The sequence below is a fragment of the Haliaeetus albicilla genome, chromosome 1 (assembly GCF_947461875.1).
Source record: "Haliaeetus albicilla chromosome 1, bHalAlb1.1, whole genome shotgun sequence".
NCBI lineage: Eukaryota > Metazoa > Chordata > Aves > Accipitriformes > Accipitridae > Haliaeetus > Haliaeetus albicilla.
This window is the reverse complement of record NC_091483.1, coordinates 8,304,831-8,331,432: the sequence shown is the minus strand read 5'-3', so window position 1 is coordinate 8,331,432 and position 26,602 is coordinate 8,304,831. Positions and strand designations below refer to the sequence as shown.

The 26,602-nt window shown below is 45.0% G+C and overlaps 1 protein-coding gene across 5 annotated transcripts in view; it reads left to right on the top strand.

Moving 5' to 3' along the window:
- The window catches only part of ADAMTS3 (ADAM metallopeptidase with thrombospondin type 1 motif 3), a 126,621-nt gene that overhangs the window by 75,249 nt on the left and 24,770 nt on the right, over window positions 1–26,602 (top strand). For all 5 annotated transcript variants that reach the window (XM_069778321.1, XM_069778357.1, XM_069778328.1 and 2 more), the window contains 3 exons: window positions 13,895–14,094; window positions 24,363–24,446; window positions 25,598–25,754. In XM_069778321.1, the coding sequence (XP_069634422.1) occupies window positions 13,895–14,094; window positions 24,363–24,446; window positions 25,598–25,754 (441 nt within the window). The remainder of the gene's footprint in view (window positions 1–13,894; window positions 14,095–24,362; window positions 24,447–25,597; window positions 25,755–26,602) is intronic.

Below are 26,602 nucleotides of genomic sequence, written 5' to 3'. Positions count from 1 at the left end.
AAATTATGGCCCTCACCTGATAGAACGTTCTGGTGATTAATTAAAGTGCAAAAACTTTGATTTATTGCTGACGAGGGGCATAGATGCAACTGACTCCACTGATCCGGAGAAAAAAAAGATGTATTTATCAATTGTCGGTTTATTAGCGGCATCCCAATTGGTGGTGAAAAACCTCAGACTGTGCAAAGCTCGTTTCCCTGTGCGGCCCCCTCTTGCCCACCTCCCCGGTCAGCTCTCGTTCCCGAGACCAAGCTGAAAACGCCGGCTCCCAGCTCTGCCGGGTCATACCAGCAGCCTGCCTGCCCTGGTCCAGTGCGCACTGGGTGTCTAGCCAAGGCCGTACTTCAGCAGCCAAGCAGACAAGCCGGGCGGTAGTCACCGCTCTGTGGGCAATGCCTCGTTACAGCTAAAACCAAGCTACAAATGAGGTCAAGAGCAGATGAGCCAGGGCAAGGCCGGACAAGTCCTGAGGCCCGTGTTAAGCTAATGCAGAGCCGTGATCTGGTATTAGTGGTGGCGAGGCAAGGTGTTGATGTGTTCCGTAGGCCACGGGGCTATGCAGAAAGCCGGCTGCCAATTGTTACCCTCTGTTACTTCTCCTCTTTGCTGCGGTAGTGGATGGCGAGAGCGTCCTTCCCGTGCTCTTAAGCGTATGATCGTCAAAGTCGAAGCCAGCAGTCCTTGAGCAAAGAGTGGCAGCGTGCTCAAAAGGAGCTCGCTTTGATCCTGAGACTTACCCGTCATCTCTTTGACAGTCATCCGCTACACCTGGGGTGTCTGAGACGACTTGGGTTTTAAATCTCACTGCACCGGTGGCACTTTCCGCGAGTCCGTCTGAGAACCTGACAAGTGCCTAATACCGCCTTTGCACTATTTCTTATGGCAGAGTGGTGACAGCTGGTTTTACTTAACGCTATAAAATGTATTGAAGGAGTTTCCAGCATGCGTAAATACCAAACCAGTTTATATCATGTCAGGTCTATGGAAGCAAGCTCTTTAGAAAAATGATCTCATAGGCGTTCTTTGGTGTAGATCTGGCGCATTGCCGTGGGCTTCATTCTTTTCTAAAAACAACTCCTGCCTTTTCAAGTTGGCACGCCTCAGACGTATGCCTCCTGCTTGCTTTACATTAACCAGACTCGCTCTGGCTCTGGAAGTTAAAGGCTATAGATTCATTCAGTAACTTTGATACCCAGTTATTTACAATAGCGCTGTGTCCGCTAACACCCCTCACCCAAGTATGTTTTCTAGCTGCTTCTTATCTTAGTGTGATTGTATGATTGTACGTGTTAGAACCTCAGAGCGACATTTCTCATGTGCTTTCTAAGACCTAGAGCATGGCAAGTCCATAGGCAAATCTAAAAGTGCTTTCACCGTGAATCAGCCGAGTGCAGAGGGAACCAACGACCCTGTTAGTGTGTCAAGCGTAAGCTTGTGCCAGCAAGCTCGTGTTCTGCAGTAGTGAGAACTCTGGACCTGGCTGAAGTTCCTCTTTTGCTTTTTGTATTACCAGTTTCTGGTCACGGGATGGAAAAAGAACGGTTAATAGTTGGCCCAATTTCAGACATATTTAATTATAGTTTCCTTAATCGCCTTTAAGTTCTGGCTTTGTTTTGTGTATATTTGCTGCCAGGTAAGGATAACCTACAGTTTTAGAAAACCCTCATGCCAGGTAGGGAAGCGATGACAAGAAAATTATGGGGTAAAATTCTAGCCATTTCCATTGGAAAAGTTTATCCTGAGTTGGCTCTGGACATATTCAAGTATATACAGAATTATGCCTTTGGTGGTTCTACGTGGCTTCCTAAGTGTGCTGCTGGCATCGGTCCGTCGTGTAAATGAGCGCTAAGAACTGTTTTTGCTGATGATGCATGGAAGGGAAGAGTCCTTCCCTTCATGTCAGAGCAAAGCTGTCTCCTCAGAGCCAACAAGGTATATAGTGCAGGAAATCTTCCATCCTTCCCAGAATTAATCTGCAGCTGGAATTGCTAAGGTACCAGAGAAGCAATTTTTTTATGGAAGCAGTCAGCACTTCAAAGTATTTTCTTTTCTCTTTTAAGCCTACCAGCAAAGTAAGATGATGTTTGTGGCCCATTGAGTTCATGCATTTAATGAACAACCCTGCAACCCAGAGATTCAGACCTTCCTTTAATCCCTGTTTTGTAATTCTACCAGTCCCTGTCACTCTAAGGCTCCCACGGAAGAGAATATAAACAGAGCTAATGCTCTAAGCTGTAATTCGCTTAATCATCTCAGGAGGGTGAAAGATAGCCAGATTGCATATGAAGTCACAAGAATGTTTTTCTCCCTCTTAATTCCTCAGTGTGGTTAAGCTACTGAGAAAGTGAAGTTGGGTCTGAACCTAATTGGTACTATTTTTATTTCACAGAGTATTTCATCAGACCAGAGTCAGCATTACCTTGCAAATGCAGGCAGTCCTGCTGTAGGCTGGGAGGTCCTTCTTCCATTTTGGTGGTGTTTCTTCCTCCCAGGCTTCCCCTACGCTCTCTTTGCTGCATTAGCGCAGCTCTCACAGCAAGTCACTCATCCGATGACCGTCTTCGGTCACATTTGCTGCTTCCTCCTTAGCCCATCTCTAGCACCAGTCAGGCACCCTCTAAATTATCCGTAACCAGCTTGGAAGGAATCTCACAGACGATTGATGAAGAACAGAAACACTGAGGGGGGAGGGGGAAGGGTATTTCTCCAAAAATCTTCATTCCACCTCTGATGTCATTTCCCTGATCCTCAAGGGAGACCTTCAAAAAAAGATGAGCCTGGAAAATAAAAGTTCATAATTTTACTAGGTAAAAAACCTCAGGCACTCAATGGGATACTGGTTCGGTGGCACATTTTAACCCCTCGCCCCCAGTCCTCAGTGTCCGAAAGATCTAAAATTGCCTATCACACCATTTTCATTAGGAAAAGCTCTAGCATCTTTGTCCTCTGCTAATGCCTCCTCTGATCCACGGATACCAGTTCCATTTCGTGTCACGCGACCAAAATGATAAGTATCTAATCAAACTCAGAACAGATGTTTCCAGCTTGTACTTCCCTTGAAGGTTTGTTGCTTCAGTTTCAAAAGGGCAGCTTGTGTGCTTGCAAGGGTGACGGTATTTTACAGTTCTGGTAGTTGGCTTTGCAAGATGTCACGTCTATCAATAAGCCTTGCCTTGCCGCGTCCTGAGGCTCTCACAGGCACAGCAGCGCTTCCATCCGCACGTGGAGTACAACATACAGCAGAAGGAACACCTGAGGGATGTTCACGTCTTTAATTTTGCCTTCCCGTGCCTTCATTTCATGGCATCTCCTGGGCAACTTTATTCGTATTGAGTTTCTCTTCTTAATGCTTTAACTCCTAAGTATCTTCAATTAATATTTTAAACACTGCATTATTTAGCCTGTAACGTGATGCCTATGTTTGTTTAGGGTATTTTTGGACTATTTCTGTGTTTGTGCTGCGTGACAAGCTTCTTTTTTGGCCTTTCCACAGCCCCTTTGGCTACCCTCAGGTGAATATTACTTCTTTTACACTACCCCTTGGCTCATTTAGGTTTTGGCATGCAAATAAGGTCATACTCTTTTTAAGATAGATATATTTTTTAAAGCTCAAGATTAATTACGTTCTCTATTTAACCTAAAACTGTTCACAGACTACAATGCACGTTCAAGTGATGGAAGCACTTCCTTGTTTTTAAAAATCTGTATGTTTGTTACTGTTACAGCAAAGGTTTGGGTAGGTGAGGACTTGACCCGTCTCCTCCTCTCTGGGATAGATAGCAGCCACGTAACTGCTTTCAGAAGCAGCCCTGGGAAGAGGAGAGTGTTCTGACGGCTCCGGGTCTGGGCTGCATGGCGAGCTGGGTCTGCAGCACTGAGAAACGTTATCCCACCACTTCATTTAGAGGAGAACCCAAGGGAAAAAAATAGGAACAAATGCAGGGCTGCTTGCTCAAACGCTGTTCCCAGTGTCATTTGCTTCAGCGAGAGCTGTACAGTTTTGCCCAAGTTTTCATTTCACTTTCAAATTTTATGTGACTTCAGTCAAAAAGTAGTCGCAAAGCCTGGAGGAATTATACATCTAAAGATCCAGGACTGTATTCACCATGGGGCTGCAGTTCTCACGTGGGAGGCATGGCTTCGAAACTGTTTTTGTCTGCCTGGTTATGCCAGTGTAAGAAATGGGGCATTGGGAACTTAGGGGTCTCGTTTTTGTGTGAAATCTGCTAATTTTTGTGTGCAGATCTTCAGGTTTATCACAATGCAAACAGCATCCCTGCGGAAAGTTGCACGTAGAGCATGTCAAACCATTTATTTTTTTTTAATAGGAAAGTTTTGCATTTGGTGGCCCCAGTTTTCTTCGCTCTCCACTCACTGCTGTACATCCCGGTGCCTCTGTCATTCATGCTTGTGAAGTAGAAGCCCGGTGCTTTTCTAAGACTTTTCAGCACCTGTCCCTTTTCCACCCACGTTTGACATGGAGCAGCTCCGTAAAGTTGGAAACCCTGAAATCTCACTCGTGTTCCTTCTCAGCCATGGGGATCCTAGCAATCGCTAACAGTTCATGTTCATTTCAGCAGGACTTCCAAAAGCAAACTGAATACCCAGCTCCCACTGCAAGTCGTTTCAGATGCTTTTGAAACCGGGCCTGAATGGTGGGGGTCAGAGCTGGCTGGCTGCGATACCAGTTTCCCACTGGTTTTGTTGGGAAGCAGACGGAGCAGGGCGACTGGCAGTCAGACCCAGGTCATTTTCTGATAGCTTGGTTTTCTGCTACGCCTTTAAGTCTTTTGCTGACAAATTTATGGTGGTCTTCAGTGAAGAGGAGGAATGACTTGTGGTTTGTTCTGGGTTTTTTGGTTTGGTTTTTATTAATGCTCAAGTGATTGTTCTGTCTCCCTTGAGGGAAATGTTATGTGCGATTTTGTCTTCTGTCTAACTGCACTCTGTTTCTGCAGAAGAACTGGCTTGCTTTTTGTTATCATAATTTCATAGATAATATTTCTTTATTGTGAAATATCTCAGAGTGACCTGGGACCTGTAGGGTGCCTACTGGCTTCTGGAAGCACTTCAGAGGTACAGCCCTTAACATACAGTGAAACATAGAGTGAAACCACGTATTTTTATGGCCAACTTGCTTGCTTAGGGTTGCTTCAGATACAAACCCTTCCTTTCGCTCAGCCCCCAAAAACAAACAAGCAGAATTTTTGGCAACAGTTAAGCAAAGAGTAACAACAACCTCGCATACACATTCCATCAAAGACAATAACAGTATTAAGGAACGGAACCTCAGAGTCAAGATTGCAAATCCCAGTGCAGGTGTTTTGCGTGGGAAGGGGAGATTTGGGGCAGTGACACTTCAATAAAGGACAGATTCTTCTCATGCCACAAGAACTGTTGTGGTACTGTTAGAAAGTCATTCTGATGCTTCTGGAGTAAAAGGCAATTTCTTGCAATTCTTCAAGACAAGATAAGGGAGAATGCTTAACTTCATTGGGTTTTTCTTTTTTTTTTTTTGAAGGACCTAATAAAGCACACAAGTTTCTTCAGCACATCCCAGAACCTAATGAGAACATCCTGTCATAATATTTTCCACTTGACGACCTGGGTGGTTTCTTTTGCAAGCACTGATGCTTCATAATTACGCAGTACCAGCAATGCCACAAAAATTTTGCATATACACAATTCCTGGGGAAATAAGTTAGAAGTCTGTTGGAACTGTTTGGAATCAGCACTTGACCTACATGATTCTTCTTTTCTTCACTGGCTTTTTAAAAGGTACACTTCAAAATAAGCCTTAGTAGGCAAAAAATCGGTGGCTTTCACAGGTTCATTGAAGTGTGTATATTGACCTTTGTTATAATTAAGCAACCTGCGATGTTTCTCATACTAATTTTCTGGCAAAAGCTCCACAGAAGCCAGCAGGTGTTCTTGTGTTCTGCTGAAGTGTGTGGGAGCCAGCTGCCAAAACATCTGGCCATCCGCTCTTCATAGCTTCTTGTTCCACATCTAAAGGGCCAGATCTTTAGAAGGCATCGACATCTTAAATTGTTCTTTAAAGGTAGTTAGTAAAGAGCAAATGGAACAGTCACAAAATGTGTTGTGGAACTGTTAAAAATCCACTGTCATACTTGAAACTCTTCTAAACCTGAGTTTTATGGGTGCATCCAAATGGTAGATGAGCTTTTGTAAAGCTGGTTCCTGAGGACCTTTGACAATCTGATCTGCATTGAGCATAGGTAAAATCTGGATAAAATCTCAGTCTTTGAGCAGCCAGGACGAGTCTTTGGGCAGCCTGCCGTAACTTTGAGTTTGGCCCTGCTGTGGTTGGCTGTACCTTTGGAGGCCGGCCAAATGCAGAGGACCCTTCTGACGTGGGTGTTTTCTGTTAGTGAATCTCATTCCAAGAGAAAAGTGAGGAAAGGTCATTTTCAGCTAGCTGCTTCAATTAGCAAGCCCTGTTTCTACCCTTATTTAGTCTTTTTGACCTGTTGGTCAAAGATGCTGACGGCCTTCCCTCAGAGTCAGTTGAAAGCTATAAGTGGCTGAGTTCTCTGGAAGGGGTGTGAGATGTCCTCACCTCGGCTGGCCCCCGACAGGGCCTGGCCAGACAACCTGCTAAATACCGAAATCATCCTGAGGCACCGGTTATCTCTATGCGGTTTATTCCAGATGTGTTTTCTGTAGAGAACTGTGTATTGCAAAGAAAAATATTCTCAAAAGCAGAATTCCTTGGGGTACCTTCACTGTTTACTTCACAAAGTTGCTTCACTTCTTACATCTCGTGCATTGCAAAGTGAGCAAGGCTGCCTTCAAGGCTTTACCTTCAGGCTGTAAGAGAGCCACTGGTATCCTCAGCTGCCTTTCCAATGCAAGCCATCCTTTTTTGCACACCTTTCTTGCGTTTGATTGCAAGAGGAGCTTACAGCTCATTTTTTTGTGTCCAGTAATTTCTCTTGTTGCTGTCCTGGATGCAGATGTACAGCAGTTCAACAAAATAAATTAAGCAGACTAAGCTCTATAGCAGCCTGAAAGATCTGAGCTTTAAGACTGGGAAAAAGGGCAGAGAAAACCTTAGTGAGAATGCCTGTCTCCACCCTGGTAACACAGATTTTAAGAACCGAAGAAAATACAGAGCTTCAAGAAACTATAACTAGGAGAGAAAGCAATCATGGAAACTCATATTCATCCAGTGGTTAACAAGTAGAAAAATGTGCAACGGCTACTTAGTGCAACTTTAGAAGTGACATTATGAATTGGCCTCGTTTCCTTTCTTTGAAAACAGAATGGAATTTTTTAGTTGCTACAGAATACAGCTGTCCTTGGGGACATTTTATACATTAACACGCTCGTTAAGAAGGGATATAGATTGATCTCACTTTGTTCCAAACTGGCTTTTTCATCATTTTCAGTCTGAATTAGCGACGTTGTGGAGCCTACCCAGGCACCGTTGCCAGCTGTATTTTCAGGAAAAGGCTAAATCGGGCAACCGAACGCTCGCTTCTCCCGAATTTGTCTGTGGGTCGTAATCTTTTGCCAAAAAGAGACTCTGGCTCACGGCTACCCGGCTGACGTCGCCCTGCTCCCGGAGAGCCGGAACACGTGGCCGGCGTCCCGGTTGCGCGGCGGCGGGTCGGCGCAGGGCCGCAACCGTCGCTCTCCCGGCCGATGACCGGGCATCGCCGTGAAGACAAGGCACTCAACTGATTCCTCAACGACGTAGCGAGCCACGTCTTGCTCTGCTGCTGTTTTGAGACGTTTTCCTTTTTTTTGCGCACTGACGGATTCAAACGGCTTGCCTGCTCGCTCGGACGTCTGCCGAGAGAAGTGCCTCCAGAAGAGACAGAGGAGAAGGCATAAATCTGAAGGCCCCGAGCGCGGCAGCAGCCGTGGTATCGATTCAGCAGGATTAGCTGAAGGCAGATCCCTCGTCTGTGGGCCCGGCGTCGCGGGGAGCCATCGCCTCGCTCCTCGGTGCACGGCGTGACTTTGAGTAAACCTCGAGTACCTTGACAAGGGGCAGGTTTATAGTTGCGCCGATCTCCGCCTCGTGCTTACAGGCCTAAATCTCAGAGCCTGGGTTATTTTCTTGCTTGCTGATTTTTCTTCGACGCGAGGGGAGCGGTCAGGAACTAAGCAAGGCGCCGGGCTGTAGCCATTTGATTCTGAAGATAAGCCCCTGCCTGCCGGTGCAGAGCAATTCCTGCCTTCCTTGGCTTGCCGCAGCTAGCCAAGGTCTCCGGGGGTCTCCGGTGCCAGCTCAAAACGGGCCAAGTGTCATGTCGTCACGCTCAGCAAAGTTACGCTGAGTCACATTGGTCTGAAGAAAGGATGCGATACCCAGACATAGCCTGTTATTCCTTAAGCAAGTGAACACACGAGGAATGTGTGTACATAGACATACATACATATATATATATGTATAAGGAATGCTGCTGCTATCAGTGGATTGTATCACAAAATTCAGCCCACGTATTTTACAGCATAAAATAAGATTGTAAGAATCTTCCATGCGAGAAATGCTTAGGGCTCTCTTTAGGTATACAGAGGTTTGACAGATGACAGCGTTGGTGAAATTCGACTTGGGCAGATCCCAGCTTTATTTAATCATAGGGAAAGAACTGTAGTTTCATTCTTTTAAAGTTACACTCTAGAAAAGATATATGCTCTAACACAGAATATCTTTTTTTTTTTTTTAAATACTGGAAAGCCTTTAGGAGGGGTACAGTTATGCCCAATTTTTGACGTAGGTGTTTATGTTAAAAGTTCAGCGTTTCTGAAAAAGGATTTAGAAGGGAGGCAGACTTTATTGGTCTGCAAAGGGATTATGGCTTTTAGAATACGCACGTCTGGGTTCACAGAGAGGCTCTGTAGATATATTTGTGCCTGACAGAAACTCGCCGTCTGATTCCAGCAGCATGGTTCCAAGTCTCTAGAGGTAGCACAAGGCGAGGTTAGCAGCCGTGGTTTTCAACAAAATACAATGACAAAGCATGTGGGGGAGATTTCCTTCTGGTGTGTCTCTTTTCCATTTCCACTACTTCATTTGCTACATGGACAAAACTCCTCCTGCCTTTTCTTGGCAGAGGAACCCCAGCTGGACTGGGGGAAGATGTCATTCTTTGCTCTCCTCATTTTTGCTAGATGATGCACAGTAGACAGGCTCTGATGTGTGCTGTGAAAAAAAGAAAAAAAATACACACCCGCCCGTGTGCATACAGCGCTGTATGTTTTGGTTTCCCACCCAGATGTTTGCATTACCATTTCACTTGGTGAAAGAGGATGGACTGATCTTTTTCTGACAGGTAAGATCATGATGTAAAAGATGCAGGTGACTAGCAAAATAAAAAAGGAAGAGATAATGAACCAGCTAATTCCAGAATGAGATTAGGAAGGATTAGTCTGTCTAGCACAAATCCTCAAACAAACACTAGTTTCCTCTGCGCGTAACAGAGAATATTGCCATTCAGCGACAGCCGTGTCTTTTTACTGTGTTAGACAATGTGCTCAACACTGTTGGGTAGGCTTTGTAGATTAACTTGCAAAGAACCTTTGTCCTCAAACGATTAATGTAAATAATTTGCTTCAGTAAGCCTTGCTGTGATCTCTTCCCACTCATAAGAAGGGGGTCATTTCTCCAACTTCTGCTTGTGTCTGAATTACTTGCTCTGTGCTCTAGAGAAGAATTTGATAAGGAAAGATTGATTTCTCCATGACCTGGTGGCAGCAGCTCCAACATGCAGGTAAGGGGTGTCCAAAGGCGCTCCTGTGGCATTCAGCTAGCAAATCTGCAGGACTGCCAACGTGAAAACTGGTCATCTCAATGCTGAAACCACCCCTGGATTTAAATATTTGCAGGTGATGTGCTCCCTGCAGTGCTGATGCTCAGTAGAGTTCCACCAGCTTCAAGCACCTCAGGTTTTCCTAAGACTTGGATTAACATGCAAAGATTATGATGCATTTTTCTCTGAATGACAGTTTTCTTTATAGTCCATTACATGCAAAGCCTGTAGTCATACACAGGGGAGGTCACAGCATGTGTGTTTCTTAACCGTTGCCTAATGACCTCTAGAGACTTAGCTGTGTTTTGCGTCCTGAGTTCCAGTAGTGGGTGGCACTACCAATAGGTTACTACGCACATTTACCAGCGCTGCAGATGTCCGTCTGTCCCTGAGAGTCAGCAGGCATGCGCAGATGTATAGGAGTGCACAATTTGGACTGAAGAAAACAATTAACATATCTTTTGGTTTTGGCGAGAGGGAGGGCCAAAAGGAAAAGGATGGTTGCGTTTGTTATTTACTGCAGCACAGAAAGGCTCTGAAAGTCTCACAGAGCACAGCCTACAGTCTTACTTGTGCATTAACAAAGATTTTGTGCAAGAAGCGTTCAGACTGAACTCTGCCCTTCTATTACGAGTACCTGTAAGTACCCACTGAATGAAATGAATGGAGAACGCTGATGTCTTCACTGGCTGTAGCAATCGTACTGCAGTAAATAGCTCTCCACCAAGATTTTTCTATAATGTCTCCTCCTGCTGTGGCATCCATACATTTTTGAAAGAACTCTGAATTGTAGGGGTTGTGATGTTCTGAAAAGCTCACTTTTCCAAAGCCAGGAAGCTCTCAGCACAGAAAGGAGATAGAAGACAGTTTGCACTGCAGCTTCACAGTAAACATAGGGGTTGGCTTTGTAATTAGTCTCATTTGGAGCAATATGATGCATAGACCAGAGGCAACCTGGGACAGCCTTCTGCAGAGCAGATTAGATAAAATATCTGATGTGTTTGTCTCTGCGTCTGCCTGCCTGAGAGGTTCTGAATTACGCACGTGTATTTTGTATTTATAAGAATAATAATGCCGTCTCCTGAACAGAACACATCTGGGGACGCTTTCTGTGCTGCTCAGAAAGGGTATCTGCTGATCCCCCTTTCCTATGCCTCGGCCGAAGCCACAGAACAAACTTTTTAGAACTAGCCAAAATTAATGGTGATCAATTACGGTAAATAGCTTCAGGCTGATTGAGGTATTTGGAACAGACTTTCATGCTATGAAAAGGTTCATTGACTCTGTGAGCTCCTCTGAAATTTCCACTAGTGCCCTAATACTCAGCTGAATCATGAGCAACGGCACGAAGAAAGAGATTTAATGACTGGGCTATAGGAACGTAGGCATCTCCTCACTTTGCGCTGCTGCTCTCATGTGTCACGCTGTCATCCCCTTGCCCTTACGTTAAGTGCTCGGAATGGATGCAGATAGCTGCATTTGCTAACAGAGCTATCGTTAGTACGTATAACCTGGGTTTGATTCTGATTGTTTGACTCTAAAGACACTTTAAGTGCTGGATTACAGAAGACAGACAAAGGAGAGAATAGATAAACCACTCGTATTGCCCTGTGTTTTTTGGACAGGGCTTAGCAATTTACAGTTCATGCGTTTGGGGAGAGGACCCCACAGCTTCCCTTCCCAGCAAGGTATGGGGAAAGGCAACACAGAATGAGGCTGGCTAAGTAATTACTAGCTGATAAGTAGCTCAAATCAGCCTTACAGTCGACAGTTGTCTTCCGACATTAACGTTGCTGTTAAGGAGTAATGTACTTAAGTAGTGCCAAGAACAGCAGACAAAAAATTAAAAACCAGTCAGCACCAGGAAGACTGTAGCTCGAGCGGGTACTGCTTAATATCCTCAGAAGTCCTGGTACGTTTCGTGGAATACGCTGCATGCCAGGCTGAGCAAAATGGTTGGGTTTTTACCACTGAGCCCAGTCAGGGGGAAGTTTGGGGTTTCTGTGGAAAGAAGTATGCAAGTTGCATTTCAGGAGGTGGGAGGCTCAACACTTGAAAATGTTTCCAGTACTACTTCTGCTTTTTTTCAAATCTTGGCCAAAAATGGTCATTCCATTTCTTCCTAGAGTGAGGTTATTTTTTCTTGCTTTCTTGGGATTGCACGCTTGAAAACTATTCTGTGGGTGCATGCATGGAAACTGCTGGCATATTGAGAATACCCTCTGTGTGCAGAAAGTGGCTACATACTAGAGAGGGATGAAAAAAAAGGAATCCTTTCTGAGTCGCTGTGCCTGCTCACATGCACACAAAAAAGAGATTCTCCTCTTCGTTGGAACCGCAAAACCACCTAGTTAAGAAGGGAAGTGACGGTCAAACCGAAGGTGCTGCACAGCGCAGATAGTGGGTTCTTTCTGAAGGGATCTCAAGGTATTCCATTCATGCTGCGGGCGTAGCGATACGATGACATTACTGGTATATTTCCGTTGGACACTGCGCTCGGCAGCTTTGCCAGCTGCAGCAATTTTTAGAATTGGAGCTTGTCTATGAATTTCCCACTTGTGTGCTATCACAGGGTTTGCATTCTTGAGAGCAAGAGGACTTGCGGTTGAATTGTGAAGCTGTTTGCAGACCTGGTCTCTCACCCACAGTGGCGGCTAAGCTTCTGAAAACAACGGGGGACAACCTTGCCATTTGATGTGGGGCTTGGGAGAGTTATTTATGTGTTGCTGTGAACCGCTGCGATGCTGAGGAGGGACAGGCTTCCCAGCTAACTCGGCCAGTAGTTGAATCTGCTCAAGATGAATTACAGCATGGCCGTCCAGCGCTTTTTGCAGCATTGGTCCTGGTCCCGCTGTCCTGCCACAAGCAAAACTTACATCCAGTTCACTGGAAGTCTTGCCTGAAAACGTGTGAAGGGCCAGCTTGTGTACTTGCAACCTTGGCTTTCATCAACTCCAGCGTAGAGAAAAAGGGCTTGAAAGCTGTGCCGTCGTTTGGGGAAATGCTCCGCTACAATACGAGTCAACGGGAGTGGAAGGCAGGATCGTCCTCTCCTTTCTATCCATTGGACGCTGGTTGGTTTTGCTGCGTTGGTAGAGCAGGAAGATCCCTGTGTATTTAAGGGCTGTGTCGCATCTTTCTCCTAAATGGAAGAGTGGGGGAATGGGGATGCTCCCTGACTGTCACAGAGACTCAAGAACAGCCCGGTTCCTAGTGAGGACTGCAATACGTAGCTGGTGGTTTACACTGTAAGATGTTCCAAACGGGCCTCTTCACTGTTGTTTATTGCTTAGAGCCTGTTGGTGTGCTGGCTTAGATTTAGGAAGAACTAAGTAGCCTACAGCTGTGACTTTTTTCCTGTCAAAAATCCATGGTGATATTTTTCTTTACTGTCATAAGTGGAAGAAATAGCTTTTGAGTCATTGCAGATACAGCCTATTGAATGCATCCCCTTAAAAGCCAATTGAGAACGGTTCATCTGAACTCTGCCCCTTGACCCGTGTCTTCAGGGGACCCTTCTAGTAATTACTCTGTCATATTCACAGGAGAGGATAGTCCAACACCTACTTTTTAAACAAAGAGTTACAAAAATAGTAGGTCAGTCAGAAATTCTAGTTTAGCTGTTCCAGTGATGGGGTACGAGGGGCAAACACACAACACTGCGGTTTGAGATCTTTTCAATGTGGATTGGGGCTGACCATGTTACTTTTGAGCACTAAAGCCACAAGTTAAGCGTTGTACAGCATCCCCAGTGAATGCTGAGGCATCCCATGTCTGTGGCACTCTATAACACGCGCCTGATGTCGTGCAAAAATAAGGAGGGGGAAAGTTCTGTGTTGGGAAGTGAAGTATTTGGCCTAAATCTCCTTAGGGATTAATTTTATGCTTGAAATAAGAACTGTGTGATAAATTATAGAACTGTATGGTTGAAAGAATTTTTTCACTGCATACCTGGCCATTTCCCCCACCCCTACGCCGCTAGAATAATCTCTTTAGAGTTCCTGATTTATTTTACCCAAAGAAGTGGTGATTCTACAGCTGAAGCTGTTGTGCGGGAGGATGTTTCTGAAATGGGATTGGAGTAGATGTTGATGTCGTCCTATTTCTTGTAGAGTCTCTTCTCGGCGGCCTTGGAGAGCTGAGTTCCCTGTACAGCAGCGCAGAGCAGCAACTGAACGAAACCCTGAGGCGACGCAGGCACGCGGGAGACGACGACTACAACATTGAGGTGCTGCTAGGTGTGGACGACTCTGTCGTCCGATTCCATGGCAAAGAACACGTTCAAAACTACCTCCTCACCCTCATGAACATAGTGAGTATCTCCCATAGTGCTGCGCTTGTTTTGGAATGCGAAAGGCTTTTGTAAACTCTTGCAGGGGTATCTAGGAGACCGTGCTTGATACAAATATGATCATTTTGTCTGCTCTTGGATGTGGCTCTCTCTTTTCAAGATGTTCCTTTAATTGATCTTTTTCACAGTAGTGTTCTAGGGCACGCTCTAGCGTAATTCCAAGAATTTGGAAATAGTTGAAAAACGGTGGGGAAAAATGTAAACTTGATACATTTCTAATAATTTCTACCTTCTCCCGCAGCACAGTTCTAAAGGAAACCTGGTTAAAGAATAAACATGCAGAGTGAAAAAGTGTTCTAAACCCCTAATGGCTCTTTGAAAGAAAGCAAACCTTCTAGTAAAGTCTGTTCCTTAACTCATGTGGCAATATCCCTATTTATATAGAAACTGCAAAGGAACAGACTTACAGAATTGCTTTATCATGGTGCATCTTATGGGGTTAGCAAGTATTTTTTGTCTACGTATACATTTCTGGCTGTAAAATCAATGGCAAGTTACTATATTTAAAGATACAGTCTTGAACTACCCTATCAGATTCTACGGAAATGCACATTACGGAAGAGCACAGTTCACACTGTGCATTAAAAGTCATGTACTATACTAGCACTGGATGCTAGAATTGCTCAAGCTTAAATGTTTTCTGTTTTTTCTATCTTAGAAGAAATCTAAAAAAAAATACATGAAAGGAATGTGAAGGAGATGTATAATCCCTTGCAATATGTGGCCTTTTCTTAATGGATCTAAGTATCAGACTCGTATGCATACATCTTAGAAGCTGTGGGGATCATAAGGTTTTCCAGGAAAGAGAAACAATGTCTTAAGGACAGATTATAAGAGAATAGGCTTACAATTCATAATGATTTGATGAATGTAGAAATGATTCTTGTCTTTTTTACACTCACCTATTTATTCTTGGAATAATTCAAAAAAGATTCCTTAGGCTTACAAATCACCTTTGTAATGTTTCCTTATTCAGCGTCACATCAGCTGCCATCGTTCCTGACTGAGAGAATTCAGTCCTTTCACTATGGCAAAGTATCAGAAACACCTTCTCCCCCTCCTCCCCAAAACTCCGTTTCAGCTCCCCTTAATACACAGCGTTCCACTTCAGGAGGGACAGCCAATGTAACGCGTGTGGTGAATTTGGCCTTCAGTCCTTTTTTTATGGTTAGTTTGTATGCTTGTGCTGATAGTTTTTTCTTATGCATTTCTTGCTCTTAATGCCTTCTTCCCTTGGTCCAAACTCCACGCCATCTTGAGTGCAGTGGCAGGCAGCAAGGCTACCTGTGGTGCTAGCGCGTAAGAAGGGTCATTGAGGCTCGCTCAGTTCATTTAAGCCTGAATTACGTGAGGGGTGACTGGTGATTGCTGGGTGACAGGAGCAACCCCCTTGCACCTAATCCGGCCAGTGGAAAATCTGCTCCCAGGCGGTGAATGGAAGAGGCGAGATCAGTGATGCCATGACCAAGACTCAGTGTTTTTTATATATATATATATATATATATATATATATATATATATATACACACACACACACATATATATATGACTTGTCAGGACAGCGTCTTTGCGTTAGACCTCATGTGTAACAGAGGTAACACCACAACGCTGCGTTCAGAATGATTGAGGCGTTACTTCTCTCCCATGCCCTCTGCCTTTGGTCCCAGCTTTGGTCCATGTGGCCTGTGTCAGAACGTGCCCTGCACCGAAGGCTTTTACGCCGCTCCCGTTCAGCGCGCGCTGCGCAGCGATGGCTTCACGCGCCCGGAGACCCGAGGCTGAAAGCGTTACCTCTTGTGTTTCAGACTAAAAATGAGTTGCCGTATCCAGAGAAGGTCTCTTTGCTCCCTTTGCAAGCTCCTCAGTCAGATAAATAAGCTATTCCTGTGCCGCCAACAACACAAGCCCTACACGTGTGAAAGACTATACTGCTTAGGTACAGGGGAGACCCCTCAAATATTGAGGGGGAAGCACAGGGCCAGGACCAAAGTGTACCACAAGTATGATCTCATTGTCCTAAGACCTCCGTTACCCTTTAGATGTTTAAAGCCAGGTCCTTTTAGAAAAAAACACCTCAGCACCACACAGCTTTTGCCTGTCACAATCCCATTGTAGCTTTCCAAGTGCACAAACATGCTGAGCATCCTTGAAAATCTGCCCCATCTGTTCTAGCTCCAAAATGAGGACCAGCAGTTTAAAAATCTAATCCGTAGAATTTGAGAGGAAAAATAATACCTCTGTATGAATTTAAACCAACTGATATCTTTTCCAGCATAACTCTGTGTAGAATTACAATAACTCTGAATAGAATTATACTGTGCTATAAATCTAGAATAAGAAACTCCAGACATACACACACGTTGTAACTGAAAAACAGAATTTAGTCTGCTAGGTTTACAACCTGGAGCTTTGTTCGGTCTTATGCCTTCCCTACTGTTTCTGTAATTGTGAGCTTATGTGTTTTAGGTCACTGTGGTATTTCAGCACGTCCGGGGAGTTGCTCTCTAACAATAAGCGAATGGACGCTGTAGAATCTTGGTTTGATGAAAAGGGGCTGTTAAGTTGAGTAATGTCTGTGCATTTGGGTTTGGAGCCCAAGGCATTTAATCATAACTTCCTCCCCTCCTCTGACACGCACACAGAAAGCCTTTGACTGCGGTGTGTTAGGAAGCTGGGTGTGAAGATCTTTGAGGAGAAACAAGGCACTGAGCCTGGGCTGCTCTGTGGGTCACCTCTGAGGCACGAGTGAACTGAGAGCGAGACTTTTCACGGCCGCGAATGTGCGTCTAGTAGCTGCATGTCTTTGTTGTTAGTAGAAGCTTCTTTTTCAGGCTCGAGGGAATCAGAAAGCACATGAGCAAGTCTTCGCTTGTTCCTAGAAGAGCATCGGCCACTGGGACTGCGGCCGTTGTGGTCCAGTCCGCTCCTGACACCAGCAGGCATGGTTCTGCACAGCCTGACAGACGTGAGCCTGACTTCTGGTTCAGATTTAGGCTTGGATCTAGTGGTATGAAAGTCCAAGAAGTGAACCTTGCATATCCGAACTTGTATCTTTCACTCTTCCTAAAAACAGCGGGTCTCTAGACAAGAAAGAATTTGTGACAGTTGTTACGAGTATTCGTGGTGATTTTTGCAAGGCTGATGGTAACTTGCCGAGACTTTACTTCCCAAGCAGGGAAATTAAGGGCAGTTTTGCCACAGGTAACACAGCATACGCAAGATAGCTCCAGAGTAGCTTCAGAAGAACAATACATATGGGCATTGTAAGCAACACAAGTGCAAAAAAAGCAGTATTAAATCACACTCCTTCAACCCTGTGCCAAGACTGGTTATCCTGGGCATGGTGCCATGCTGACAAAACTATACTGCTCTCGGTGCCAGAGCTGGCTCGCTGGGACCCAAGCACTACGTGGCCCTGCCATGCCGTTGGGAGCTCCAGGCCTGGAGGTTCAGTTTCAGCTAAAGGAATGCCTGAGATGTTTGCCCGTACTTAACATTGGTACATACTCCTGGTTTAAGAAACAGGCTGGAAAACCCAGCGTCAGCGATGCATCTAAAACAGGTGTTAAAGGTCAGCACTGGAAGTCAGAACCCCATATGGGCTCATCTAGTGCAAAGCAATAAAATCTCGTGTGGTCCCTGGGTTTTAGGTGAAGCTTTACCATTATCTGACAGCATGAACTGCCAATGTCACCGACAGCCTGCCTTCCAGAAGGGCGGAGGGCTGAAATCACCCACTGGAGAGAATGTCAGTCGCCTGGAGTTGTTTCAGGTAGCTCGCTGGCCTGTCCATTACTGGGCAGTTTCAGCTGAATTCCTTGAGGTGACAGAATCGCCGTTTTCCTGATCTTACCTTTACCAGGAGCACATAAGGAATTACAGCCTCCATCTCCTGAACCCTGCCATAGGGTTCCATCCGTCATTCCTTCTCAAACTGCAGGTTACTTGTGACAGAATTCCTCTTTTGGTGATCACTATCCACTCAGCCTTGCAGTTTTGCAGGTATCGCCTTCTTTCTAAATAACAATTTTAGTTTGTCGTCCACATGCCGAAGTCAATGACAGCTTTACGATTAGCTTCAACGAGAACAGACGATGCCAGATATGTCTTAAGAATTCAGCCACAGGTCTCCATGCACACACGCTACCTGCAGTTCTTTATCTCCCCATCACTTGCTCTCATTTTTCCATTCACTCTGCCTCTGTGTAGAAGTGCATAGCAGGGCCTAAACACATTACTGAATTGAGAGATCTCTTGGCTTTCTCTAGTCTCTAACCCCATCACTTGCCTGGTAGTTATTAATTCAGATAAAGGAGAAAAGTCAGATCAGCACTCACTCTGTGCAGTTCCACATGGAAATCAGAGCTGCTGCTGGTGCCCGACTACAGCGTGCATGAGGCAGACAGGTAATCTGCATCGTTTTTCCGTGCAGATCTGCTGCACTATTCTTGCTAGCAGCGCTTCAGAAATGCCCGCGTCCTCTGAGCAGTCACCTGTGGCTGAGCTAAACTGCACGGGTAATTGGTATTGCTGAAGGAAGTGAAAGAGGAGTTAACGTAGTTCTGGCAACTGTGGAAGCAAGTTAACTTTTGAATCCCGAAAGTTTGGGATGAAAAGTTATTATTCTTGTGAGTAACAAAATATTCTTGGCCCAGTACTTGCAGGGAATCATTTTCTTTTTACCACGCACCTCACGAACCATTGACAGTAAGTCCTCATTAAAGATGGTTCCAGAATATTGTCCTTTTAGTTTTAAAAACATTTAACTTTGTAAACAGCAGAGCTGACACACTGTCCCAATACTCTGCCATCTTTTCTTAAACGTCTGCGGCTCCATCTGCTGGGAGTGGATGTCAGCTCAGAGCCTGTGCCAGCTGGAACACCCACCACTTCCCCGAGGAGCTGTCGGTCCACCACGGTAAAGGTGGTTACCGCTTTTAGAAGGAATGCTTTTGTAAGAATGTAGTCATTCCTGTCAAGATTTTGACAATGGTAGTCTTTTTTAGATGACGTTTCTAAACAAGGTGCAGGTAAAACAGGAAATGAGACGCAAACGTGATGCAAAATAAATGCAGGGAGAGATGACAGACACAGAAGAGTATTGAGCTTTTAATAATTCTCATAATAAAAAGGTAGCCAGAGAAGCCCAAGTTCAGCACTGTTCCTGCCAATTCTTTTCCCTCTGCTCGGTGGCTTTCCGGGAGTCTTGCCTGCGTTGCAGAGCCTGGACACCTCCAGAAGACCTCGCAGCAGGCAGCGGGCATTTCGGTCTCGCTGCCGGCTTGACTGGGCTGTGGGTTAGGTGTTGAGCTGGAGGAGGAGAGGGGAAGGAGGCAGCTTGTGTTCTCTCATTTGAAACTTTTGAGCTGTCATCTCCCAGCCCAGCTTTCTGTGGCAAGCAGGCGTGCTTGAGTGGCACGGTTCAGAAGAAAATCTCTGCTTTGTTTCCTCACGTTCCAGCATCACGGTGAGCGCTGGGGGATGCTCTTTACGGGCAAATAGCCTGTTCTGTATGCGGTGACTTTTTCTTACAAGTTCGGGAGTCGTCATTCTCACCCCTCATCCAGCTGGTGGGTTCCGCTGTGGAGCTGAATTGCGGGGCTTCGAGAATGGCCCAGACCCTCTCTCTCTTCATCACAAGAGTGAAGAGGCTGTGGCAGCTGCTTCTCCTTCAAAGCCACCCTTCTTCACAACCCTGAGTTCTGATTTTGTCAGGCTTGTACCTTACCCTATTGTCTGTCAAGATGACTTGTTAGGGAGCTGTTTCTATAGCATACAGTCATCATGCACTCACTTCTCCCGTGTATCAGTTTATGTTGGTTTTAATCTAATACTGCCCTCAGCCTGTGGTAAAGACTGATGGCACGTGAAAGTGTCACCAAAAGAGCACGACTCACTCCTTGCCATTTAATCTAGTGATTTATACCCTAGATGGTCAGTTAGACCAGTAGTCAACTATTTTTTTCAAAGCTGTTTCATTTCCAGTGATGTGAACAGTAGAGCAGCTGATGGCATTAATCATCAAATTCTGAATTACTCAACATTCCTTCACTGTAGAACACTAATTAAGAAACTGCACATCCCCCCGTGCAAGTCAGTGACAGAAATGTAAGTAGTTTCATCAAGGCAGAAGCAGAAGGTCATTGAGGCTGTATGGTCCCCAAAACCCAAGGAGAGTCCAATGAAGCATTTGGTGCAAGCGGAGAGGAACTTGCTGTGAGTGAGCAAGGGCAGGGAAATGTCAGCGAAGAAGCTTCTGTAACCTTCTTCAGTCAGTTCAGTTACTCTTAAATTATTTCTGTCGAAATGTCTTGGTAATTTACAAAAGTGATCAAAGTCGCTGTAGGTTCTCAGAGAAGGAAATGAAGAGCTGGAAATCAAGGTAATACTGTTCTCATATAGCGCTTTTCATCAAAAAATACCAAAGGAGGTCACTACAGGCAGGACCTGATAAACAGAACAGGAAAGCAAACTCAGTCTGGGTCAGCGAGTAATAAAACAAGGAAGTAAGTAAAGCGAGTAAAAAAACGAGGAACAAGGGCAGAGTCCAGGTTTCCCATGGCTCTTGGTGCTTCGACCCAGCAGCAGCCATCCCTCCTAGTCCTCCTCCGGCTGAAAGCCAGAAGGGACCGCTTATGCTGGCAGACCTGGGAGCTGGTCTGGGGAGACCGCGACGATGGGTGAGGCTTTGGTAGGCAAATGGTTTACCCCCTGCCAAGTCGTTTGGCACCTCAGCCCTTGGGAGGGCTGCAGATTGCCTTGGACTAGCCTGCAAGCCCTGCCTGGGCACCGCGGAGGTAGGGTCGGCGGGCACTGGTGGGCAACCCTGACTGGGAACTGCACGGTACCCGTGCCAAACCAGCCATGCATCTGCAGCTTGCCATCTGTCCCGAATTTGAAAGGCCGGCTACCGAGAGCTCATGCTGCAAAAGGTGCTCAGAGGAACCGTCCAACATAACTTGGGGATGTGTGGTTGACTGCAGGTCAGGAGGCAGCAATTTCTGCGACGGGTGAGAACCCAGCCAGTTCTCCTGTGGGGAGAAGGTCTGGCTGGAGGGTGCCTTCGATTTCACCATTGTTGTCTTAGGAGTACATGGAAGGTGGGTTCACCCATGACATTCATACTGCGTCAACATGGCTGAGTTTCTACAGAAGCACTGAAGTCCCTTGGTTAGCAGTTATCTCCCCTGTGCAGTGCTCCTTACTGCAGCCCTGCAGTTCATTTGCCAGGTGCATTTATTTATTCTGTTTGAACATTTTTTTTATCCATTCGGTAAACAGACACTTCCCAGCTTTGTGGAGTCTCTCAGTTGTCATCACTGTCGCAGTGAGAGTGCCGACCGACTTCTTGTGCAAATTGCTATTGAATTCAGTCCAACCCCTTTCTGCTTTTCAGTACTCCAACAGAGGCTATATGGCCAGTTGGCCATCTGTGATACGTTTCACAAGTTCAGATCAGACAAATCAAGCTTCCTGGGGTGTGATTTATATGTGCGTTTTGTACCAGTTTCTTGGAATGTAATTTCTTTTGCCATTGTAACTGCAGTGTAGACGCAGTTCCAGCAGTCTGAAAGTGCTGCAGCCTACACTGACGTTTTCCTGCCCTTTTTTAGAGTTCTGTCCTTCCAGCAAGGTTACGGGTTTCCAAAATTTCCTGGGTTTTGGTCACAAGAGTATATACGAACTTAGTCCCTGTAGGAATCCTGTAGTGGAGCCGTCCAAAGCAATCCACAGAGAACGGGGTGAAAAATGGTGTTGTGGAGAAATCTTGAAGAAGACGAGAATCTTCAGGTGAGGTCCAGGATCCTTTTTGCCTCTAGGAAAGTCACTCGTGGGAAGCTTGTCGTTTCTTGGCGCAAGGGAAATGTGAACGCTTTTTCTGACACAAGCCTTTGTGGGAGCAATGCTATTGCATTAATTGGGAGAAAATATGAGATGAATAATTGAACTTTGGAATAATTGCTTCACAAGACGGGCAGTCTGAGTTATGTGCTCATTCCTTGTAAAACTGTCCTGCTGACAGTCTGTTCTCAGCTGGTCCTAAAAGGGATTGCATTTTTAAAAACCATGGGCTAAAATCATTGTGCCAAGTCCCGCAGTCTGGACAACTTGGAATGACCTTTTTCCCTGAGGGGAAGGGGAAGTTCTGTTTAGCCTGACTAAAAAAAAAAAAACCCCAAACCTCTAAATCCTGCTCAAATATACCAGCTTCTGAACAGTGGTATTTATTTTTCACCAATTACCCATAATATTTATTTTGGTTTTAGGGGGATGAGTAGATTCATTGATGATCTGCAGATGTTTTAGCCCCCTAATTTACACTCTGGGGGCAGGACATTTCTCACCTTCCCAGACACAGGGAAGGTCCTCAAGAAGAATGATTTTTGACCCATCAGCATAATTCTGGGTTTTTTTAACTTCACTTCCACAAATACTCTTTTTAGTACAAAAGCGACCACATAATTCTAATTTATCTCTAAAAAGTAGGGCAGCAGTATTAACTGCTTCTAAAAAAAATTTTTTCAAAACAAAAATCACCATGAAATATTTCAGTTGTTCAATGAGCAGTGGAACTGCAGTGTTACCTCTGGATTTCTGTCCTGTGGCTGGGCTCTCTCATGGGACATGAGCTTCTCTTGTGCTGGGAGTGTTCTCCAAGCTCCCGTCTGTCTGTGTGACAAAGGATATGCAGTCTTTCCTTCCTTGTGAGCAGTAATAAGACTGTTATTTCTCATCACCGGCTTATTTTCACAAAACTTCTGGATACTTAAATTCTTGGAGGCCTTTATTGTTTGCAAGTGTTGCTGGAAGTGGTAAACGGGGCCAAAATTTATTGAGGCATTAGAACTACCAGAGGGAGTGACTATCTATTCTTTATTTCCTTTGGAAATGGGGCTAAAAACACGTGAATCAAAATTCTGCCTTTAAATGATGTGTAGAGATCTCACTGGGGACCTCTGCAGCCCTAATGTGGTGCAAGGCCATGGACTGTTTTATGAGGACTCCTTGTGGGCTTTGAAGTTTGCTCTGTCCTGTATGTTTTCTGCAGTCCTGGAGGACTACAGTTTGGAGGTCTCATGGGGTTCTCTTACGGATGGGTGTTTTCTCAGGCCAGCAGTTTGTTTTTCAGGTAGTAAGTCTTTCCAGATCGCATAAACGTTACATGCTTTCATGCAGCTGGTGAATTTTTCTAACAGAACGCGTTGACTTGCAGAAATCAAGTATATTTGGAGATATCATTACCCTGTAAGGTATACTACAGCATTTATGTCTCTGGCAACGCTGTTGACTTTAAAACTTTGAGATGAAAATTTCCAAAGCATTTCTGGGATTTGGAAACACTTTGCCCATTAATTTTAAGACTGATTTAGAATCAGGAGTACTATTCACATCTTTAAAGCTAAACACATGCCTACATGTGTGCAGAAATGGAGCCTCGTTGTTCGTGTCATTGTCTAAATATTCTGCCTTCCCAGCCTAGAGCTTCAGAATGCAGAAATGGCTTTAAGCCAAATCCTTGAGTGTTTTCCGAGGACAAACCTGTGCTGAAGTTAACGGCACATTTCCTTGAGCGAGAGCTACTGGCAGCAGAATCTTTTACAAAATGAACAAAAACATGCTCGCTCGCTCCCCTCGCTAAAATACTCATCCCATGTGTTTAAACTGATTGAAGTGAGACGAATGGTTGATGAAACAAATAGGAACGGAATCTGGAATTCATCCACAGTTAGAGTGGCCAGATGACATAGCAGAGGTGGCCACATGGGATGGATGGTGATGGGTTTATCTGTTGTTAAAGCAAACTCTATCTGCTTTTAAATCCCTCGGTGAACTTGAACGCACTGCTATAACCTTGCTTTCAGGAATAACCTCATTTCCCTCATTATGTTTATCAAATGAGTGAAATCAAGCATTCAGATAAATATTTGCAGGGGTGGAACTTGAAATCTTTTTATTCCCCAATCACCTTTTCTGTTGGCCCTGGTCCAAAGGCCAGTAAACTTGAGAGGAGTCTTGACATGCACTTCAGAAAGTTCTGGGTGAGGGGGTGTGTGATGACGGGAAGTGTAGTCTGCATTTCTCACTGCGTGGAAATGACTCGAGACTTGAATCCTCCTCTGAGAAGACTGTAGTGGTGTAAGTGCTTGAAATAACATACACGTGGCCTTGGAAGTTCCCTTGCTGTCATCAGTGGTGCTTTCTTTTCAGTTTTTCCCTTCTTTTCTCAGGTGAATGAAATTTACCACGATGAATCCCTGGGCGTTCACATAAATGTCGTGCTGGTCCGAATGATCATGTTGGGGTACGCGAAGGTAAGCGAGCCTCTGAACCAATTCTCCGCCTTCGTCTTCTTTGTAATTATAGTCCATGTGAATCGCATGAAGGGCTGTGGAAACGAAAGGCTACTGACCGGCTGGTTCCAGAGAACTGCTTTCCCTGCTTGGTGTGTGCTAAATGTGCTTGTGCCCTCCTTCCTGAGGCTGACCATGAGTGTCCCTGCTGTGACACAGGTGCAGGACTGGCTCAGGCTTGCAGCCTGAGTTCTTGCCCTTTTGAGTTCTCCGGGAATTAAATCGGTTTAGTAGAAGCAGTCGCCTTGGTCGACCAACACAGCTTGCTGGTGCATCCCCTCCAAGCAGTCTCCTAGTGTTAACTACCTCCTTTTCTCATTTTGTGTAGACCCCTGTTACCGGGTCATAGCACACTCCTCTACTTTGTGCCCTTGACAGTACTTGTAACAGTACATTGATTTTGCTGGTAAAATACACTCGGAGAGTTTTGAAACAAATGCTTGTTAAATTGTTCAGGACGAGAGGAAAGCAGTAATGGTGTTTAGGGTTTGATAAAGATTGTTACCTGTTCCATTTGACTCAGACATTGAAGTTGGGCAAGTCAGAAGACCAGTTTGGTGTTTGTCTTGTAATTAAATTTACTGAGCTTGTAGGCACACACTGTAGCACAAGTCTCACAGAACCAGATGTTTAACCTGTGTTCATCACTACACATTAACTGGCACTGCAGTGGTTTGCACCAGCTGAGGCACTGTCTGATGTGTTTATGTTACTCGCTTCCTCCACACAGGCTGTGTGTGTTACTACGTGCTCATTCATCTCAACTGAGTCACGTTGCAGTCAAGACTGCGAGCAATTCCAACAAAAGAAAGAAAAATGTCTTTGTCCAATCCTAACATCAAGTTGTGTGTTCCTCCTGCACATTGCAGGTTATACATAGAAAGGCAGTTATTTTCGTAGATGATATGAGCGCTCATTAAACTGTTTTCAAAAAAAAAAAAACCCGAAAGACGTACTATTACATGCGCATGGTCACTGTTAACAGGCACGTTTTCTTTTCCCACATGAAGGAAGGCTGTCATGACTTAGAGTGATAGGGTATTAGGAAGAGAGAAACTTGTCTGAATTTCCTACCTGTAGGAGCTCCTGGGTCTAATGTGTTGCTCTTTCAGTCCATTAGCTTGATTGAAAGGGGGAATCCCTCGAGAAGCTTGGAAAACGTTTGCCGCTGGGCGTATCAGCAGCAGAAGTCGGACCCCAATCACTCTGAGCACCACGACCATGCCATCTTCTTAACCAGGCAAGATTTTGGGCCTGCTGGTATGCAAGGTAATGCAGCTGACCTGGAGCAAAACTATCTGGACTTGGTGTTTCTGGGCTAGTGCCTGCCAGAAAAGAGGAAAATTTGAAAATTGCATTGTTATGTGATCCTGAGACAATAAGTAACGTAGGCCTTTATTCAGCAAGTATTTAAAGACGTGTTCAATTTTAAAGATGTATGGAAACCTGGTCCTGTTGGGGAAGGCACGTACACTCGTCATAACTTTCAGTTCCCTCTTCTGGCTTTAGAAAAGGCCCACATGGACAGCCTGAGCATGTACTCACTACCCTGTTGTGGAGAGAAAGTACCTCCTCCCGTTCCTTTTACATCCTTTTTAAAAAGCAGGTAGACCTTGCCATGGTAGTCCTTGCCATTTCTATCTAACTGTAGCAGATTAAGTTTCTTACTGGAGAGATGTAAGTAAATAGCTATTTACTTTCTTCAAACACCGGGTGTTTGTGTATGTGTGTCTGTGTGCGGGGATCACTAGGAATGTTCAATGCACTTGGCATTCAACGTCGCTTTTATTTTATTGTGTCCTTCACTGTAGATTTCTTTTTATAGAAAGCGTACCAACTACTTTGATACCTGCGTTAAGCTTTATGACTCAAGGAACCAAAGATAATGGGAAGTAAATTCACAATACGTGATTTTTGTCAGTGCAGATAAATAGGAGTCTGGGTGAGCCCGTGTTTTGGCTGTCCAGCTGGAGATGTCTTAGATATTTGTGTTCTGTACCTCCATGCTCCCTTGACCTTTCAGGGGGAGATAAGGGTCTGAGTTCTCCTTCAGGTGTGGGCTGGCATGCCTGCCGTGAAACTGGTTAGGTTGAGATGTTAGGCAGAATTCCCTGTCA